Raw genomic sequence first — 19,115 nt, forward strand, 5'->3', positions numbered from 1 at the left:
AAAACAACTTGCCAGTTGTTTTCCTCCCTTTACCCCACTTTTAGAGAAGGAAAAGAGCCAGAATAATGGTTATAATCACGGAAATTGCAAACAAAGTCACGGGCAGAAACTAGTACTTTTATAAGTTCACAATTCGTTTTATAAGGTCTTTCTCACGAAATTGCCTTGGCCGGCGGCACGAGCGCTCTATAAAATATCAATGTATATTCAATGCTAAACCAACAAGGAGCTTGGAGAAATTTTAGATAGATATAGATGGAAGATATTAGATATAGATAAAACATAGGTACGTTTAAATTAAAGCAAACGTTAGCAGAGCAATAAACACTGTTTATTATTTCATAAAATATAAAGGTCTAAATTATTTCATTATCCTTAAATTTTAAGGTCGATTTATAAAAGCAGGCAACAGAGTTGTACTAATCTGTCAATAAAAAGATATTAAAAAAGGTCTACATCAACAGTCACCACTATGGCTCTACAACAACAGCATATTTTGTGGTATCACATAACGCAACCTCGTTTATACATTTTACCAACCAATCTTTGGTTACGTGTCTTGCGCCAGATGCCAGTTTTTTCTTAAGCTTTTGCATCTTATTGAATTCTATAAAATTTTCGTTATGCACTACGAAATCTACATCTACTGCACGCATTGATTTAACTACAAGCCCACCGTATGCAATCCAATGCCTTTCAAAATGAGTTCTCTTCTTTTCAGATATGCTAATAAAGTCTGGGTAAAATCCTAATCGTTTATGTTTAAAAACATCTGGCAATGGATTTTCTGGTTTCGTTTGGTATTTGATTGCTTTACTATCTCGATCACTTGTGATACTAGTATCACTTATAGTATCTGATGAAATAGATATATTTAAATCTTGCTTTTTCTTTATATTATCTTTCTTTAAAAACGAGTCTATTTTAGGGAGTTTAGACGTAGGACTTGCTTTGATTTTTTTATTTGGCGGTTCATATGAATCGTTAGCAGCAGCAGCTAGTTTGTTTAAAAGTGAGACATCTGTTTTCTCTTTTGATGTTTTATATAAATTCTTAAGCTCGTCTAAGTTAGTCGCTGTTTTCCAATCCTTATCGTTTCTTATTTTCGTGACTCTTGGAAACCTTACTGATATTCCGTCGGCAGTGTGAATGTTTGCTTTTGTAAACTCGGTACCTGTAAAAGCGAAATATGCATAGAGTTAGTACCAAGGTCAGTCTGCAAAGATTTTGATAGCACACGCAGCGCGAGTCGGTCTAACTGTCTAACTCTACCTGTACATAATACTGTGTTTAACATTTAGTAAAAAGAGGCTAATGTAATGTCACATCAGAAACAGAATGAAAATAATAACTCATCACAAGCACGTCTTCGTTTTGACGTTTCATTAAAAGTACTTAGCTAATTTTAGTAATTTTAATCACACTTCAGGCAGTAGCTTATTACTTTATAACGGCTTGACATAAATTAAAGGAATAATGAAAAATCACTGCTTCAGGCAAGATTCTAACTCTGCTACCTTTTGGCACACTGCGGTCCAATTCGTCTTAACCAACTGAGCTACCGGGGTTTTACAAATCTTTCCATACCTTCCTTTTTGTACGCTACAGGGAGGCGCTTAGCGACATCTACCGTAAGAATGTTCTATCTTAACGGCGCCCGAGTCTCAATAAATTAATTATAACATACCAGTAATTTCCCATACAGGCTGCTCCTTCGGGTCTTTAGCCACAAAGTCCGGTACTAGTCCCTTGTTGCAATCCAACCAAGATGGTATTTTGTTACTGTCCTGAGAAATCTTCAACATGAGTGGTCCAAGCTCCTTCTGAAGCCTCTCCAGCGTGCTGTCGTCATGGCCAGTGTGTACTTTTGTTACAGTCACCCATTTGTTGCGACGGGTGTCCAAGCAACCCATAAGGAAAACTGACATCATGCCACCTTTCTTGCCAGTTCCTAGAAAAAAAAAACATGGGAGTTAAATTGCATTTGAATGTACAAATACAATACTTGCTGTACATTATTGTTTATGTAATTATCACTTAACTCCGTTTAACATTGTTCAAACTACTCAGAACTCTAGAGGCATTTTTTAATTTTTTGTTGGCCTGGTTCTAAAAGCAAATATGTAGGCGATTATTTTTTTCAATGTAATGATACTGAGTTTCATTAAATTTATACATATTCATTCTATCCAATTAAAAGAATCAGGACAGCAGAAATAAATTAATGATAAAAAAATGCTTTTTCAGGTCCTCAAATCACACAATTAACCTTGTATAACTTGTTCTCAGAAAAACTCTCTCTAGCCCTCAGAAAAAAAAAGAAAATCGTTTCTAAGCCAGTTTTCCTATATTTTCTCTAGTTCTTAGTTCCCCAAAGATTCCAAAGTTAATCAACGATGCTGTATAATATGTTATAAAGGTAATTTTGGCGTTAGCATAAATGTTTGCAAGATTATGCATAATATACTTCCGACGAGAGATAGTTGTGCCCTTTCAACTCTCAATAGTGTTTATGAAACAACCTCTCAATTGACAAGGTTCTAAGTTCTCAAATGAATAGTGCCAACTATGCTCAGCAACTGAAGCCATACCTACCAAACCAAGCGCCTAGTACAACCAGATCAGCAGTGTCGGCCATGGCCCCACCAAACAAGTAGTCCTTCTTAACTTTAAGCCAATGCCTCTTTCCAGGTTCATAGGTTGATTCCAGATCCTTAAGCACCAGCCCCTCCAATCCAAGTTGCAGCACCTGAAATTTTTATTTATATCTTTAATTATTTTTATAGATGACTAAAGTCTGTTTTTTTTTTTCCGTAGACTGAAATGACAGTTAATAGTATGAACATGAAATGTCATTTCATACTATTAACTGTCATTTCAGTCTACCGAATAAAAAAATAGACTTTACCTAACTATTTATTTATTTTATTACACAGTAAGAAAACTGACATCATGCCACCTTTCTTGCCAGTTCCTAGAAAAAAAAAACATGAGAGTTAAATTGCATTTGTATGTACAAATACAATACTTTCTGTACATAATTATTTATGTAATTATGACCAGTACTTCATTGTTTAAATACAGACTATACTAATATTTTATACATTTTTACAAACCTCAGCAATCATCTTGGCTAAGTCAGCTGGTTTTTCTATTAATTGCTGTTCTGAAAACATAACATGGTTGGTCACTTCCACCATATTTTCATGTAATATCTGTCTTCTTTTCTTTATTGGCAGATCAATCAGAACTTTTCCATTGTAGTAAAGGCAATCAAATACAAACAAACACACCTGAGCATCTTTGAACTCTGATTGTTTATGTATTCCCAATGTACCAAACGGTAGCGGTTTGCCAGTGTTCACATCTAACATCAAAACTTCTGCATCTAATATCAAATCTACTCCTTTTGGAAATGCTTGAGGAAGGTAATCTTTAAAATGACTGACTTTGTGTGGCATCACTGGCTTCAAAGCTCTAGAAAAATATTTAAATTCATTGTCTTTTTTATGTACTTGCACTCTCTCTCCATCATATTTAATTTCAGAGAACATTCCGTTAGGACATTTTTTCATAGCCATTTCTATTGATTTACAAGCTTCGGCAAGCATTGGTAATACTGGGGTCATAAGAGTGAGCTTAGCGCTGACACATTTTTGAATGACATCTTTATGCTTGATTCCGCTGCTTTCTGCCAGAATCCTGTCTATAACCATTCCAAGGTCTCTTGAGGTTTGGAATACATTATATGCGTCTGGATGAACGCCTTCCAAAATATGTTTCGGCCCCGCATTAATCCGCAAATCCCCTTTTATTAGGCGAATAAGCATTTTCAAGTCATCTGAAGTGCATTTGTTTACAATTTTCTTGAAGTGATATATCTGTTCATCTTCTTTTGTTAACTTAGAAAGCCCTCCAAGAAATTCTTCCACATCTTGCATAGACAAAGTACTTTCAGTGCTTGGTTGAAATTTTTTAGATTTAGAAAAAAAATGAGTGATGGTATCTGCCACATCTCCATTTTCCAAATGTGTTAGCATATCATCCTGATCAGTATGGAATATTCTAGAAAATAATTTTACAAGCTGCTTACTCTTTAAGTTGTAAACCCGCTTAGTGACTTGAGGCAATAACAGTTTACACCACAATGCGAGATCACCTTTAAATGTGTTCCCATCTGAACCTTTTCTAAAATAATTATTTACAACTGCCGTTTTTTCAGTATATGCATCAACTCTAGCAATTTTATTGCACAACTGAGCGAACTGTGAAAAATTATCATCCTCTGTCTTAATATCTGTCTGCTTTTCCAAATCTTTAGAAGAACTTGTACTTGCGACAACAGGTTTTGGTAATGACTCATTTTTTAATACCTTAGCTGTGTATTTACCGCTATTTTTTTCAGCGTACACTTTCTCCATCTCGTTTATTTTTTTGAGAATATACTCTTGATCGTCCTTGCTCATAGCAGCCCAATTGCCTATATCGTCGATGGAATCTATCCGTTTTGTGGTAGGCCGCTGTTTTATCAAGACATTCATTAGGCAGTCTACGTGGTGCCATGATTTCATTTGTTGATTCTCTCCGTAAGGGCTAGCGACTATTTTCGCCATGCGAATTTCTCCACTAGGACAGTTTCCTTTGCAGCCCTTACACGAAGCTCGGCTGCCCTTTGCACGATCTACGTAGAATGGCGTAAACTCTGCCATGATGTATTTACTTACAAAAATAATAATTTATAAAGTTTGCCTCAACATTCAATAATCACATAATTACTACTGATTTATTTTAAACGTGTCGATACGATAAAAGTAAACAATAATTCCCTCTAATCTAATGACAACCAAACTAAACTAAGTCTGACTGACAGTACTGACAGTGACAGACACAGTTTTTTTTTTTTGGATTTTATGGCCTGGTTACGAGACCTTTAAGCCAAACAGTCACAGTGCCCATAGATCAGTGTTGCCAACTCGGAATTTGAAAAAGTGCCAGACTTATGTCTAGATTATGCCAGAATTATGCTAAATAATTTGGAAAAGTCCTAAAAAAAATGCTAAACAATATATAGGTAACTAAAAATGAGTGTCTTCCACATAAATCAAACAATGCTGTTTCTGAATTTTTTATAGAGTCAAACCAAGCTAACTTTGCACTGACTTGGTTAGCTATACTTGGTCAAGCCATAGACTAGGAATCCTCTAGACGGAGTTAAGACCATTATTTCATGAAACCGATGCTGCCAAAAATACTGGGGTGCGGGGGACGAAGTGAGCGAGTCCCGTGCCGTGATTGGTCCGTTCAAAGACACGGACGTCACACAAAGTCACTTTGACTCGAAGATGGAGTAAAACTACCGTATATTTGTGGCAGAGCGTATATTTGCGTTATTATGCTCAGTCTAGAGGATGTCTTGTCTGTAGAGTCTGTACTTGTATCCAATCTTTAAAATCAGGCAATCTTTCCCACTCGGAGCGGTACATTTGCTTATAATTTGTTGGCGCCATTGCATTGTGTTTGTTTTTCCAAATATATGTATTTATTACCGACAAAAATAATAACAAACCGGCCGTGAAAAAAGTAACAGATTTTGTTTGTAAACTAAGTTTATGACATTTATGACTATACCAAATACCAAGATAACACAAAACAGATTCGAGCACCAACTCGTCATAATTCCTATAGGCCTCTACAGACGTACTGACCTTAGAAGAAATGTCATGTGATTTTAAATAACTGCGGTGCGTTAGTCTGTTATAAGTTTAAGGTTCAAAACGCAGACATATTCGCAGACAAGTGGCCGTCCTTACTGCATAGTATCAGGATGTTTTTAAACTCAACCTATGTATTTACATAGGTTGAGTTTTAAAACATCCTAACTAATTTTAGTATAGTATCAGGATTTACAAAGTAGTTTTTTTTTTAACTCTACGAGTACCTATGTAAATTAGTATAGTTTCAGGCCTTTTTTTAATCTCTACATATGTAATAGTTATAATGACTAATGACTATGTATTAACAGTATAAGTGTTTTGGCATATCTAGAGCTGTAAACTTATACCTGTATTTATTTAACCTTTTGGCCGCCGGACCTAGTCCGCAAAGTCGCTCACGCACACGCCAGAGTAAATTTTAAGTAAACAACTAATAAAAAGTTTAGGGATTGCAAATAGTGATATCGATATGTACGATTTATGGTAAAAATCTTCTCAATTTGGCTTTGTTCTTACCCAACTTTAATTTATTTCGAAAATGCCAAAAATTTACATATTTTTTACACACGACAATGTTAAAAATAAAGGTCTTTATCATTAAAAACAACCACTAAACAATATCGATTCATGACGTAATATCACTGCACTAGGCTGTACGAGAAGTCTTTTATACATGCCAACGGCGCGCATGGACTGGCCGCAGTGCAGACCGACAAGGACTGTTTCCGCGCGGATTAAGTAATAATAGTCTCTAGGTCAACGGCGTAAGCGCTCGTCGGTACGTAAACTTCATAAGCGTAACGTTAGAGCCGCGCATAGTGTGTCGATAATATAAATGTACCGGAACTGCATTGGGGAAAATTACACGTGGGTTGAATTGTCAATGAGTGAAGAACAAGAATATTTATTCAGTCATTTATTAATCTAATAGTTTGAAAAACAATTTAATAGTAGCATACGTAGCTTTACTTTATATCCTAACTCCTTATCAACGAACAATTAGGATTTTTTTTTTACTTTCAATCCTAACTTCATATCAAAAAATTATCAGCTGTCCTTTTTCGGTTTGGTTCCTGTGTTTTTCGGTTCTAGTGAACAAAGAAAATTTTAAGGGTTATAAACCGTCACATAATAAACGCTCGGCGCGCGGCGCGTCCTTTGTTCCTACGTGTGATTTAAAACAGTGTGGTATTTTTATACACGTGAACACGTGTGCGTGACTAAAAATATGCATGTGAAAATTGTAATCATCTTTAATTTAAAATGACTCACTGCAGGGGTATCACTCCCCACTACACTATCATGTCAAAATTAATCATTTGTTCTGCAAATAGACCACAAGGACAGATTTACTTGTCTGACTCTACTATCTACAGCTGAAGAAGCTCCCTGAACTTCAGCTATAGTTATGCCTGTCTCTCTCTCGTTTTACGTAATCTAGTTACTAGTTACCACCAATTGGCATTTAACAAGTGTTCAAATGCTTAAATAAAACGAGATTTGCGATTTGATATTTATTTTGAATATTCTCATATCGAGTTAACATTCCCATCCCTAGCTGTCTTGTATAGAAGACAACGGCGACGAGGAACATGAAAAACGTTGAAAACTGGAGCAAATTTTTTGATAGCCTTATTATAAAAGAATGGATTTACATATAATAGCTGCTTTAATTGCATTTTTTTAAACAAAGACCTAAAACATTAAAAAGAGTGTAAAAAAATTACAATTGATATTTTTTTCACATTTACCGAGTGGTTGAATTTGTGTCTTGTATACAAGACAGCGGCGCCAGTGTACCGTTCTATCGTTGTCTTGTATACATGCCAACGGCGCTCAAAGGGTTAAAGAATAAAGGTTCGTCGTATGTATAAAATTTCCTTTGACGGTTGTGCCATGAATTACACTGCCAAGTAGGTTTCAAACTTGGCTTAGGGACGCAATTCACTAATTATGCTAAAAATTATGCCAGATGCTAAATGGATAATTTGGATGCCAAAGAGTGTGAAAAAGTGCCAGATCTGGCATCCATTATGCCAAGTTGGCAACACTGCCATATATAGTGACACTGAAATAAAACTTCAAACGTCCTACGTTCCAACACACGCAAATACAGCGCATGCGTAGTAATACATCAAGTGTCCAGAGGTCATCCAGAGGTAGATTTTTGTGCGTGGATTTTTACGTATAAGTGCTCTAGGTCTAGGGATGTACAGTTTTCGTGTTCGTAATTTATCGATTAATAATTATAATAACATAAACTTACCAGCTTGGAGGATATAACTAAACGGAGTAGCCATTAACAGGCTTTCCCCTCTGTCGAAAATAGGCGGCCAACGGTCATACACAATGTATGGACTGACGTTTATCTGACATGGCTATTTTTACGTTACGCATACATTTGACGTTCCCCTCCTCCGCAAAAATCGGCAGACTGTTTTGTACAGAAAATTACAGACATGGCGTCTCCGTTTGATTATATCCTCCAAGCTTACCAGTATTATAAATTTAATATAGGCTATTATAGGACAGGAAGATGTTTTATCTAAGGCGGTGGAAATACAGGATGATTCAGGAGACGTGAGCAGGACTAACACTGCGCATTTCGTAAATTATAAGCAACTGTTTCGTATCAGTATTAGTGAGGTTAACGTTAATTTTCTAGTCGTGTTGAAAAAAAAAGTTATTAATTTATTTACGACATGCTTGGTCACCCTAAAATTAGAATACTATACTACCGATATTCTGTGTCAAATTGAATGTCATCACTGTCATCACGGTCTGGTTACTTTTGAAAACTCGTATCTCACTCAAGTTTGACAGTTTATTTTCTTCGTAATCAAAATGCTGTCATTACGGCTAAAGAGGTTTTATGTTTATTAATTAGGTCTTGTAGGGTGACCATGATTGTAGAGAATTAAATTTGCCCTCACCAAAAAGTTAAAAAATAGGAATAAGTGTGGTTGTTTAACCATGAAGTTATATTTTTTAAACTGGAGCGAGTTGTCACTTTTTTTGCCATACTAATTTGAACCTTATCACCGAGACAGAAAGTTGTTCGTACCAGACTAGAGAAAACGGTCCACTTGAGATAGAAAAACCCGAGCCCTGTGTCTCACTCGCACATGTTGCCAATGTTAAAAAGATACCATTATGGTAGAAATTATATCAATAAACTACTGAATTTAATTACCTTCTTATACAATTTTAGTGCTATATTCAGACTACAGTTCTGATATCTTTTAAGTAATTTGTAAATAATTATGATGCCAATATTATTAACTGATTAAACCAAGCGCATACACAGCAAAAAAAAACTAAATTTTAGTATGGTAGAAGTTGTAGTAACTTTAAATATTAATTGGTATCCCCAACTTGATGACATTTCTTCAAAACACGTGAATGCGAAATTTCTTAAAAATTGTGAAGAAATGTTGTGTTAAAGGTTGTTGGAGTGAAATAATTGCTAATTGTGGAATATTGTTTCACAAGAAAGCCACAATTATTACATTTTACTATAAAAATACAAGACAACATTGTCAAACTCATTAGGGTGACTATGATGTCGGCACGTTTTGAATCGGTCTCACAGAATTCTTATTAGTTATTATTAACGTAGGTAATGTAAAAGTAAGTTTAACATAATAGGTACCTTATGTCTTTATTTCGGCATGTTTAATTTAAGATTTGTTGTAGAACAATTGAAGGGATGTTTACAAAAACAACATAACTGCTTAGACCGGTTGACACTTTTTTAAGAACATTGTTAATCGTTTCAGGTGTCAACCAGTGTAGTCAGGTATGTTGTTTTTGTAAACATCCCTTCAATTGCCAAAATTTAAAACCAAAGTGCTTAACTCCTTAAACATTAGAGACTCTCATTTATACATAATATTTTGTTAGGTGTGTTAAACTGTTTATATATGACATCGATTCTTTATAGGTAGGACACATTTCCGTCAATAGAAAAAAGGCACCAACTTTAAAAAAAACGTCATATTTGCTAAACAGATCTTCAATGACGCTTATACTTAAAAAAAACTGAAGTGGACAAAAGGGAAGCCTACCTTTATGAACATACCATGAGTGAGTGCGAAAGAGGCCGACTACAAATGAAAAAAAAAACCTGACCACTTAAAATTTCACTTTATTTAGAAAATGACACACCCTACTGATATATTCCATGTTATCCTAATATCCCACATACAGATGTCTTATGGTCACCCTAATTAGAACGAGATGCAGGGCTCTAGTTTGACTTCTCATGTGGACACACTTTTTGGTCAATGTACTCGATCCAGTTTATTAACTCTAAATCCGTGTGTTTAACCTAAATACAACGGTGATCGATCCATTATCAGTTACTGAGTGTGCAGAATTAGTCCTGCTCACGTTTCATGAATCACCCTGTAGGATTGTGATTGCGTACGAACATGATACGAACGTATTTATTAAGGGGCCTGGTACACTGCGTCATATTTGCACGTGCGAGCGGGATGTTGCTATAGCACGCGCATAGCGTTGTCTCGCTCAAACTTCGTAGGGACGTGCGAATCGGACGCAAAGTGATATGTCCCTAAGTAAACCTGCATGAAATCGGTATCCCTATTATGTAGGTTGCTTGAGGTTGTGATGTTAATAAGTTTACTTTGTTTCAGCTTCCTCCTGCCATCAAGAGTTCAGCAGCGATGTTACGAAGCATGGCACCTTCACATCTCCTCACTACCCGTCTCCATACCCTCCAAATACTCATTGTCATTACGAGTTTTTTGGACGTGGAAAGGAGCGCGTTAGATTGATATTTCAAGATTTTTATTTACATAAGTCTGCTGACGGTTCTTTAGAGTAAGTATAAATGAATAATTTAATAACTAAAGTTGGTCAAGCAAATCTTGTCAGTAGAAAAATGCGCGAAATTCAAATTTTCTATGGGACGATATCCCTTCGCGCCTACATTTTTCAAATTTGCCGCCTTTTTCTACCAACTATATATGGTTTTTTTTACATATTTTGTTACAAAATGTTAATAAATATATTGAAATAACTTACCTACCTATAGGTATCTATCTCAATTTTTCGGAGGTGTCGAAGTATTTTTATCAGCGAAGTAATGGCTTAGTGTTAGTAGGAATGCCAGTCAAATTAAATATATCAAATTCAAATGTCACGTCGCATGTTTAACAAAATATTAAAAATAATAACGAATATAAAGTTACTTATTTAATTTGGGTCGTATCGACTCAGTATCAGACGTAAGTTACTACAGATCAATATGGTGATTTGTATCAATTTGTCGTATGATTGTCGTTTTAATAAATAACTTTTAAAAAGTTAGTGGTCTGACTGTCAAGTTTTTTTACATAATTTTTTTGACGATCCCTTATTTCTAATTCCAGCTGTACGAACATGGATTCCTTACAAGCCTTCGTCTACGTTGATGGAAGACTGGAGAAAGTGGAAACATTCTGTGGAACTGATCTGCCCACGCCGATCATGTCCAACGGACCAAAACTGATGTTGGAGTTCAGGGGGACTCACTCATCTAGATACTCAAGAGGATTTAAAATTTCTTATTCATTTGTAGAAAGTATGTTGTATACTTATAAGTCAGCCTAAACCTAGCTGTATGTCATCCACATTAGACTTAATATTTTATCTACAATAAAATTGATATTTCCATATTTTTTTTGCCTACGGACTCATGGTAGTCATGGTTTATAAAATCACTTTAATGTTTTATTGGTCACAAATATTGAGTTAATAATAAAAATAGTAAAATCTCCTTATCTGATTTATCTAATAGTTATGACATGATGTGGTACCCAGTACCTATATTTATATTAGAGCAATTAAGTTTTAGGGAAGATTTTATTTAGCCTACAGGTGCCGGCAAACTTCTTGAACATGTGACCTTGCCTTTAAGTTCGTTAATACTATCATTATTTGCGCGATAGAGATGGAAATACAGTACATATAAAGGTTACACTGTTTTACTGTACTTATTTCCATTTCTGTCGCGCAAATAATGATAAGTAGCATTTTTTTCATACTACATCGGTGGCAAACAAGCATACGGGCCGTCTGATGGTAAGCAGTCACCGTAGCCTTTGGACGCCTGCAACTCCAGATTAAACGAACTTAAAGGCAACTAATTCTATGGCAAGCTCACATGTTCAAGAATTTTGCCGTTGCCGGCACCTATACCAGCCGTGGCTAGCAAAAATGTAAAATATTAAATTCCATATTATATTAAGCAAATTAAAACCTTTTCTTTTCAACTCTTTCAGATTTCGGTATAAGTACAGGAAAGCAGTTGCAGGAATTTCCCTGCGCCTTCGTATACAACAGCAGCGAGTCACGCAACGGCACGTTTGCTTCACCCAATTCGCCAGGGCCATACCCTCGAGACACAGAGTGTACTTACTTTTTTCATGGCAGAGACACGGAGAAGGTGCATCTACATTTCACGAACTTTGATGTTGAGGGAGTGCTGCCGTAAGTACTGAAATTGTAAAACTATCTAGACTTATCGATTTTGGCTTAGCTTCAGAAATAAAATAAATACAAGCAATAGAAAATTTATATTAATGTGCCTACTTAGATATGTTCTGAATATAGGCACAGAATAAATAATAGTACTAAGTACAGAAGACTCACTCTCTAACAAAACGCGTCTGTTATGATCAGCACTGATATGGCCGCTAGGTGGCGACAGCGCCACGCGCGGCTTATGGCTTTCCCCAAAATTGGGGCCGAACGGATGTACTTTTAACTACCTGTAGCAAAGCGACGAAATCGCGGAGTGAGACACGCCTGATAATCCTGATATATGCAATGATTTATAACCCAAGATAGGTTATAGGCGTTCCAAAATTGAAGCGCTTACCTTGTGACAAATTGGACAAGTTGTCCTTAGTTGCACCTGGGCAAGCGAGATGTGTGCACGTGCTAACAAGTTCCGGCACACCGAAGGAGAAAGAGACAAGCTTATGTTTAACAAAGAGTATGACAAAGATGGATGGAATGCGAAATTTAATCAAAAATAACAGATTTCTTCGTAGGCACAGAAATGAATATGGAAGTATATTTTATGCTGCTGAAGTACGAGTATAACCTATCTATAGTTTTATAATATCATTGCATATAGGCACTTCAGACTATGTTACTGCTAACTAAATGAGTCACTATTGTCTAGTCTAGTGTGAAATAATGTTATATTGTTTCTTATATCTAGGTGCAGGTTATTGTTATGCGTGATATCAAGTAGAATTATTTTCGCCATGATTATTATTTACGTAGGTAATTAAAGCATTAAAATAACTAAACTTGCATTAAGTATCAATTTAACATCCGCAGATGTGAAGCAGTATCAGCGAGCGACTACGTTGAATTTTCGAACCAAATGACTGAAGACAATAGATATGGTAGATATTGTGGACAGATGAAAGAATTCCACGTAGAGTCAGAGAGGAATTTCTTCAAAGTAACGTTCCGATCGAACGACAGGCTAGACGGAGCTGGGTTTAAAGCCATCTATCAATTTTTAGAGATCACCGATGAATATCGAGCCCCAATACATGACACAGCATCGGATTCTGCGCGTAAGTACCTAGATCATTATTTATTATTATTTTAAAGGGCTCAAACTTTTAGTGCCGATGACGTAAAACCTCACAGGATGATTTCAAATTCATCGTCTTTTTGTATGCAATTACCACCTATCAACCTCAAGAACCTCTATCACAACCTCTACCTTAACAACCTCTTTAAGTAAACGATATCTTCACTTGAAATGAGCAGAACCTACATAACGTGTTTGACTGACATTGTTATTCAGATTAACAATAAATTAACGTTGTGTTCTGATTACGAAGACATTTGACAATCTCAATGTATTTCATGATTATAACATACCTACCTATACTTTATTATGGTTACATTATTTACCTATAAACTCTTAACTATTAAATTAAAAAAAACCCTACGCTAAATGCCAAAAAGATCATATAGGCATATAGCATGCCAAAAAAACAATTGTATGCAAAACAATACCGAATAATACCTTACTTACCTTAATACCTTCAAAGAGCTTATACACTTCAAACTGATGGATCGGTTAATTTCTATCAAAAATAAGGAAACTCACTTTCACGTAAAAAAACCGCATCGAAATCGGTCCATCCGTTGGAGACGCACAGAGGTTACAGGTTACAGAGACATTAGCGTCAATCCTATTTCATATAACACCCCACTTTTTGCATCGGGGGTTAACATTATTACATTATGTGTACAAAACGACGTAATTCTGCGCATATACGCCATTCTGATATCAGGTTGGCAACTCATATATTTTTTAAATTACTTACGCCGGTGTAAGAAAACACGTTAAGCGTTTTAGTAGATTATACTTTGATGTATACGAGTTCATGAATTAATGTAAATCATTCGATTACATGAACCCGCCATCCCAACTTATACTTTTAGGCTAATTTATTAAATTTTTTGTTACAGGCGTTTTGTGTCATCTTCTGCTGCTGATAGCCGCCGCAATATCACATCTTCGCCACCAAATATATCATTAAAAAAAAGTGATATTAGATTAATTCTTCCTAGTCTGTAATCCTGTATATTTTGTATAATAGTATGTGCCATACACTTGTAAAGTACCGTAGAAGGGCAATATTTTCTATTAAATTATATTTTAAGTTCATGTCCTAATGAAGCAATAGGTATACGTCTTACACCATCAACTATTCATAAAGGCACGTCGTAACACGAATAAATACTTTAAAAAAATAAAGTTTTGTTTCAATACAATGAAACTGTATTCCTAATTATTAATAAAATACAGGATGTTTGGTATATTGTTTGCCAAATTAAAACGGCAGATAGGATGAGTTATTTGCTATCTTTTCATGGTTAGAAAAAAAATGTCCACGGTTTTTCTCACTACTGCGCACGTCACAATTTGAAATTTACGAAAAACTGGCGTAGAGCTGAAAAAAAAACGTGCGCAATTATTTTTTCTAGGCATGAGAAGATAGCAAATTATTAAACCTATCTGCCTTTTTAATTTGGCAAACGATGTACCAAACACCCTGTATAACAATCGTAATGTACCTAATTATATAGAGCGTGTACATATAAACCTTCAGCACAGAAGTCACTTTTATCAAAAGTCCACAATCAGAGTTTAAGGCAAAACATGGCACGTTCACAATCGTCATATTGCTAAACGATTTTTATCGATATCGATGAAACAGTTTGGTAATCCAACTTGTCAGCACCTAGCAGCAATCATTCATTTAAAAAAATGACAAGATAGAGGTGTGATCTATTTTTTGTGAAAAATATTTTTAAATATTACTTTATTACCAATTTTGTTATTGACAAATTGGTTTGCCAGATTATATTAAAGTATTGATAAGCATTGAAGTGCTACAAGAGTGCTACTAATAAAATAATCCTTTGGCGGAGACCCGGAAGCGGCGGAAGCCAATAAATCAAATGTACTTACATTTTGTTTTGATATCATAATGATATATGTATTTTTATGATATACTAGCGACCCGCCCCGGCTTCGCACGGGTTAGCAAACTATACATAAACCTTCCTCTTGAATCACTCTATCTATTAAAAAAAACCGCATCAAAATCCGTTGCGTTATAGTTTTAAAGATCTAAGATCTAAGCATACATAGGGACAGACGGACAGCGGAAAGCGACTTTGTTTTATACTATGTAGTGATGTATGATAGCATTTTGTATTCGCGCGTGCATTTCACTTGTACTTGTTCGTAGGTACCTACAAGTATTGGCGCGAGCGAGACGCACGGGCGAATTATAAAATGCATAGAAGGTAGGATCCTATAGAAGTGGTATACGCGTGCCTCCGTGAGGGTCAAAACATAGGCAATGCGACACTATGATTGGTCGAATTTGTTGCCCACCATAATACATAAAGCTGGTCAAGCAAATCTTGTCAGTAAAAAAAAAAGCGCGAAATTCGAATTTTCTATGGGACGATATCCTTTCGCGCCTACATTTTTCAAATCGCTTCGCTTTTTTCTACTGACAAGATCTGCTTGACCATCTATACTAAATTTACGGTGGGGAATAAAAAAAACAACGGGTTGCACTCAGGGAGTGCCGGCAGAAGTGAAAACTCAATCACTATTGCAAAATGTCTGCAGCACTATGTATAATTTGAGGTTAAACGCCATCTAGCGTTAGTAGTAGTAGTAGTAAACACTTTATTGCACAAAACAAGTACATAACACAGAGATAATCCAGTAAATGTGTACAAAGGCGAACTTATCCCGTTAAGGGATCTCTTCCAGCTAACCTTTAAGTAACCGAGAGATACATTATGAAATGGTAGTCAAACTAAGATAAATTGTACATGACGGCGAGACTTAAAAGAAGTAGCTAACCCTAGAAACATAACTAAAATACGATGCGATGCATTAGGTGCAAAGGCATATACATGTATAAATATACGAAACAATTATATATCCATAAAAATATTAATAATGGCGGTGGGCGCGTGGGGGTAGTACCTAGATGTATTACTTCACAGCCAAAATAGTAGGTATGCTACCAACGCATGAAATAAACATTCGGACTCATTAACCACCATACTAGTGCCTATTATTATTTCAGTACCTACTAAATAATCAAAATAACTAAACGATCTTACGATGGGATCGGATTCAATAAAAATAAAAAGATCACATGAAATCGTTCAAATCTTTATTTAAGTCAAACTACACCGGCTCCAACCCTACACCTCTGACCCGAGAAGATTTAACCCGGCAACAAACTCGGCGGGACACATCTTTTCAAAACAACACATAGTTTCTTTATTTTACAAAAGTAAGCTTCTAATGGCACATAAGAAATCAAAATAACACTTGGAATAAAACACTTAGCTAAACGGTTAAACAACGTGAGAATCTATAAGCTTTCAGAATAATCGTTCAGGTGTAAGCCTTCAGGAACGTAGCGAATTAGGCACGAGCTTGGCTAACGTCCGATCTCTAGCGCGGTCCGATCAAGAAGAAGGAAGCTAGTTCCAGCGGCGGAGCCAACCGCTCCCGCCTCCAATTCAAGTTGGTAAACCTGCCTGACCAGTCTACCAACATAACGACAAAAATGCCAGTTTGTTCACTCAAGATACAACTCTTGACGTTCCAAAGCCTTCTACCTGTCATCTTAGTTCAATAATACGCCAATAGATGGTGGCGTTACTCACTACGCAGCTTCATTATTTCGTTACAAGCAAATAATACGTAGCCAAACATTGCTAATCGACTTTATACGGGGGGCGTCTAACTATGAACTGTAATGCTGCAATACGTCTTTCTGGTGTCTCGCTCCGACACGGCCGTCCTGCGTTACACACGTCCTCGTGTGTGGGTGTATGCATTTGATACTGAAACAAAACATACAGCACAGTATCTCATCGCTCGGTCATTCCTGACCAACAATTTGGTTCTCACTCAAATTACTATTAAAATCAAACTTTGTTATCAATCCAACCAGAAAAAATAATTGTTCAAAATTACTTTAACAATCCTCAATTCTCTATTTAAAAATAGTCCATCGAGCAACGACTAAATAAAAATAATCATCAGTAATCATCGCCGCTATCTAACGGATACACTCCAATAATCATCGCCTCCATCTGGCGGATACTCTCAAATTTATGTGAAAACAGAACAATCCCAAACATCAAAAACACAAATCACAACAGCTCTAATTCATTGCTCGACAGTATCACTACTATTGTCGTCAATATCAATTTACGGGGAAATTATCTGGCATAAAAAAAAAAATTGGTCATATGTGATCTAAATTTTTGTAAGACATCTTAAAATAAATAACATTCTGAATTGATAGTTCCAATTTTACTCATATGAACACAGTACATAAACGGGAAATCATTTTTAACAAAACAACACCAGTCCTTCGGTGCATTACCGTGCGACACCGTAAGATTGTGAGTGTGTAGTGCTAGAAAGCCGAAATTTAGCATGGATAATATAAATCAAGTTACGCCAACAAAATTTTAAAATAAAAACTAGAAAAAAAAAACAGGATGGGTCCTCTACACGAAAACTGGGGATGACTTTTATTTCGCTTCGGTCGCTTTCAAAACGATTTGGGTCTTTAAGAACCATATTCGTTAATCTCGTATTTTCGGAAATAATTGCTTTGAAAGATTGCGTCATTTGTATCCTGAACCATGGGTCCAAAAAATATGAAAAAAAAGCGTGAAAGGAAAGTTTAGTAAAGACTTTCAAGGAAAACGTTACCTATAGCGAACTTGATCGGTTATTTTTTTTAGTGATCAAGTCAAGAGTAATTGAAACTTCTCTTCTTCTGGTTCATCGATATTAATGTTATGGTCTTCTGAAATTAAATATTTGGATATGTACCTACTTAATTTATAAAAATTAAATAAACTAATTACTAGTAAATACCTACATGAATAAAAAATGAATAAGGGTAAATAATTATTTTAATTGCTGTACGGTTACTTGAGCCAAGAATTTCAATTAACAGCTGCGCTTTGTTAACGCATAATCACGTCGACATTTTCTTCCTGCCCGCACCCGGTTAAACTTTACCGCGTTGTCCGCGTTGCATAATCCTAGAAATGAATGTTGTAAGTTAGTAGCTCTCAGTTCGCTTCATTGCTTTGCGGTGCGGTTTGAGTTGTACGCCCTCGCGTCGACAGGTGTGGTGTCGCTACTATCGCATCTCCGTTCGCTCGCCCCTCTACTCAGTCGTACGTCAGTTTGAGTTCGTACGCCGCTACGTGTAGTGTCGCTGTTGTTTTATCTGTGAACGCGCGAAACTTTTTTTATCGAAACAATTTTGGAACGTTGGAAATGAACAGCCAGCTTTTCGAATGCGTTTAAAGTGCAGGAACGACTGTTGAAGACAGTTTTGTGATCATTGTGTTGTACCGTGAGTGTGGTTGTGGTCGCAGGTGTCACATTCCGAGGGGGACGCCGCAGCCTCCGCTCGAACCCGGTACCGCAGGTGGACCGCTAGGAAACCCATTTAAACTGTTAAGGTAAAGTTTACATTTACTTTTATTTACGTAGCTGCTGTTCGTGGGAGGCGCGACTTATTAGAATCCTATTACAGCTGCTCTCAATTGAGTAGGCTTTAGTTAGGCTTACATTTACAACTTGAAGAACGGTTGTTTCTTTACAAGCCCTACAACACGGAATCCAACGAGTGGGTGTAAGACAAGATGTTTATTCCCCGACTGGAGGTGAACCCTAGTAATTTATTGTGTAAACTAGTATGGTTAGTGGGTTGGGTATTGGGTACCTACCCATTTCGTATTAGCAGCATTAGACAGCACGAGCAGCTATTTTAACCTATT

The 19,115-nt window shown here is 36.2% G+C and overlaps 3 protein-coding genes across 3 annotated transcripts in view; 2 read left to right on the forward strand and 1 right to left on the reverse strand.

Moving 5' to 3' along the window:
* Positions 1-14,514, forward strand: part of LOC134658159 (suppressor of lurcher protein 1) — a 315,814-nt gene extending 301,300 nt beyond the window's left edge. The window contains exons 11-15 of the mRNA XM_063513771.1: positions 10,373-10,559; positions 11,111-11,301; positions 12,002-12,209; positions 13,071-13,315; positions 14,226-14,514. Of these exons, the coding sequence (XP_063369841.1) occupies positions 10,373-10,559; positions 11,111-11,301; positions 12,002-12,209; positions 13,071-13,315; positions 14,226-14,296 (902 nt within the window). The 3' untranslated portion in view covers positions 14,297-14,514. The remainder of the gene's footprint in view (positions 1-10,372; positions 10,560-11,110; positions 11,302-12,001; positions 12,210-13,070; positions 13,316-14,225) is intronic.
* LOC134657931 (DNA ligase 3) lies at positions 309-4,788 on the reverse strand. Its single transcript, XM_063513520.1, has 4 exons — positions 3,117-4,788; positions 2,596-2,749; positions 1,688-1,951; positions 309-1,174 (listed from the first exon to the last, which is right to left on the reverse strand). Exons 1-4 carry the CDS (start codon positions 4,707-4,709, stop codon positions 471-473), a joined length of 2,715 nt encoding a protein of 904 aa, XP_063369590.1. The 5' UTR covers positions 4,710-4,788; the 3' UTR covers positions 309-470.
* Positions 14,515-18,535: 4,021 nt separating the features above from the next.
* LOC134658707 (cadherin-99C) overlaps positions 18,536-19,115 on the forward strand; it is a 238,510-nt gene continuing 237,930 nt past the window's right edge. Inside the window, exon 1 of the mRNA XM_063514364.1 lies at positions 18,536-18,797. The gene's annotated coding sequence lies outside the window, so the exon portion shown is untranslated. The remainder of the gene's footprint in view (positions 18,798-19,115) is intronic.

Source organism: Cydia amplana, chromosome 2 (genome assembly GCF_948474715.1).
Source record: "Cydia amplana chromosome 2, ilCydAmpl1.1, whole genome shotgun sequence".
NCBI classification, from domain to species: domain Eukaryota; kingdom Metazoa; phylum Arthropoda; class Insecta; order Lepidoptera; family Tortricidae; genus Cydia; species Cydia amplana.

What these genes read in the sequence shown, in the direction of transcription:
- LOC134657931 (XM_063513520.1), bottom strand. Translation starts at nt 4,709, where the DNA reads ATGGCAGAGTTTACGCCATTCTACGTAGATCGTGCAAAGGGCAGCCGA. An exon ending in TAGCCAAGATGATTGCTGAG is followed by an intron (nt 2,750 to 3,116) that starts GTTTGTAAAAAT and finishes TAAAAATTTCAG; the next exon opens with GTGCTGCAACTTGGATTGGA. An exon ending in TGTACTAGGCGCTTGGTTTG is followed by an intron (nt 1,952 to 2,595) that starts GTAGGTATGGCT and finishes TTTTTTTTCTAG; the next exon opens with GAACTGGCAAGAAAGGTGGC.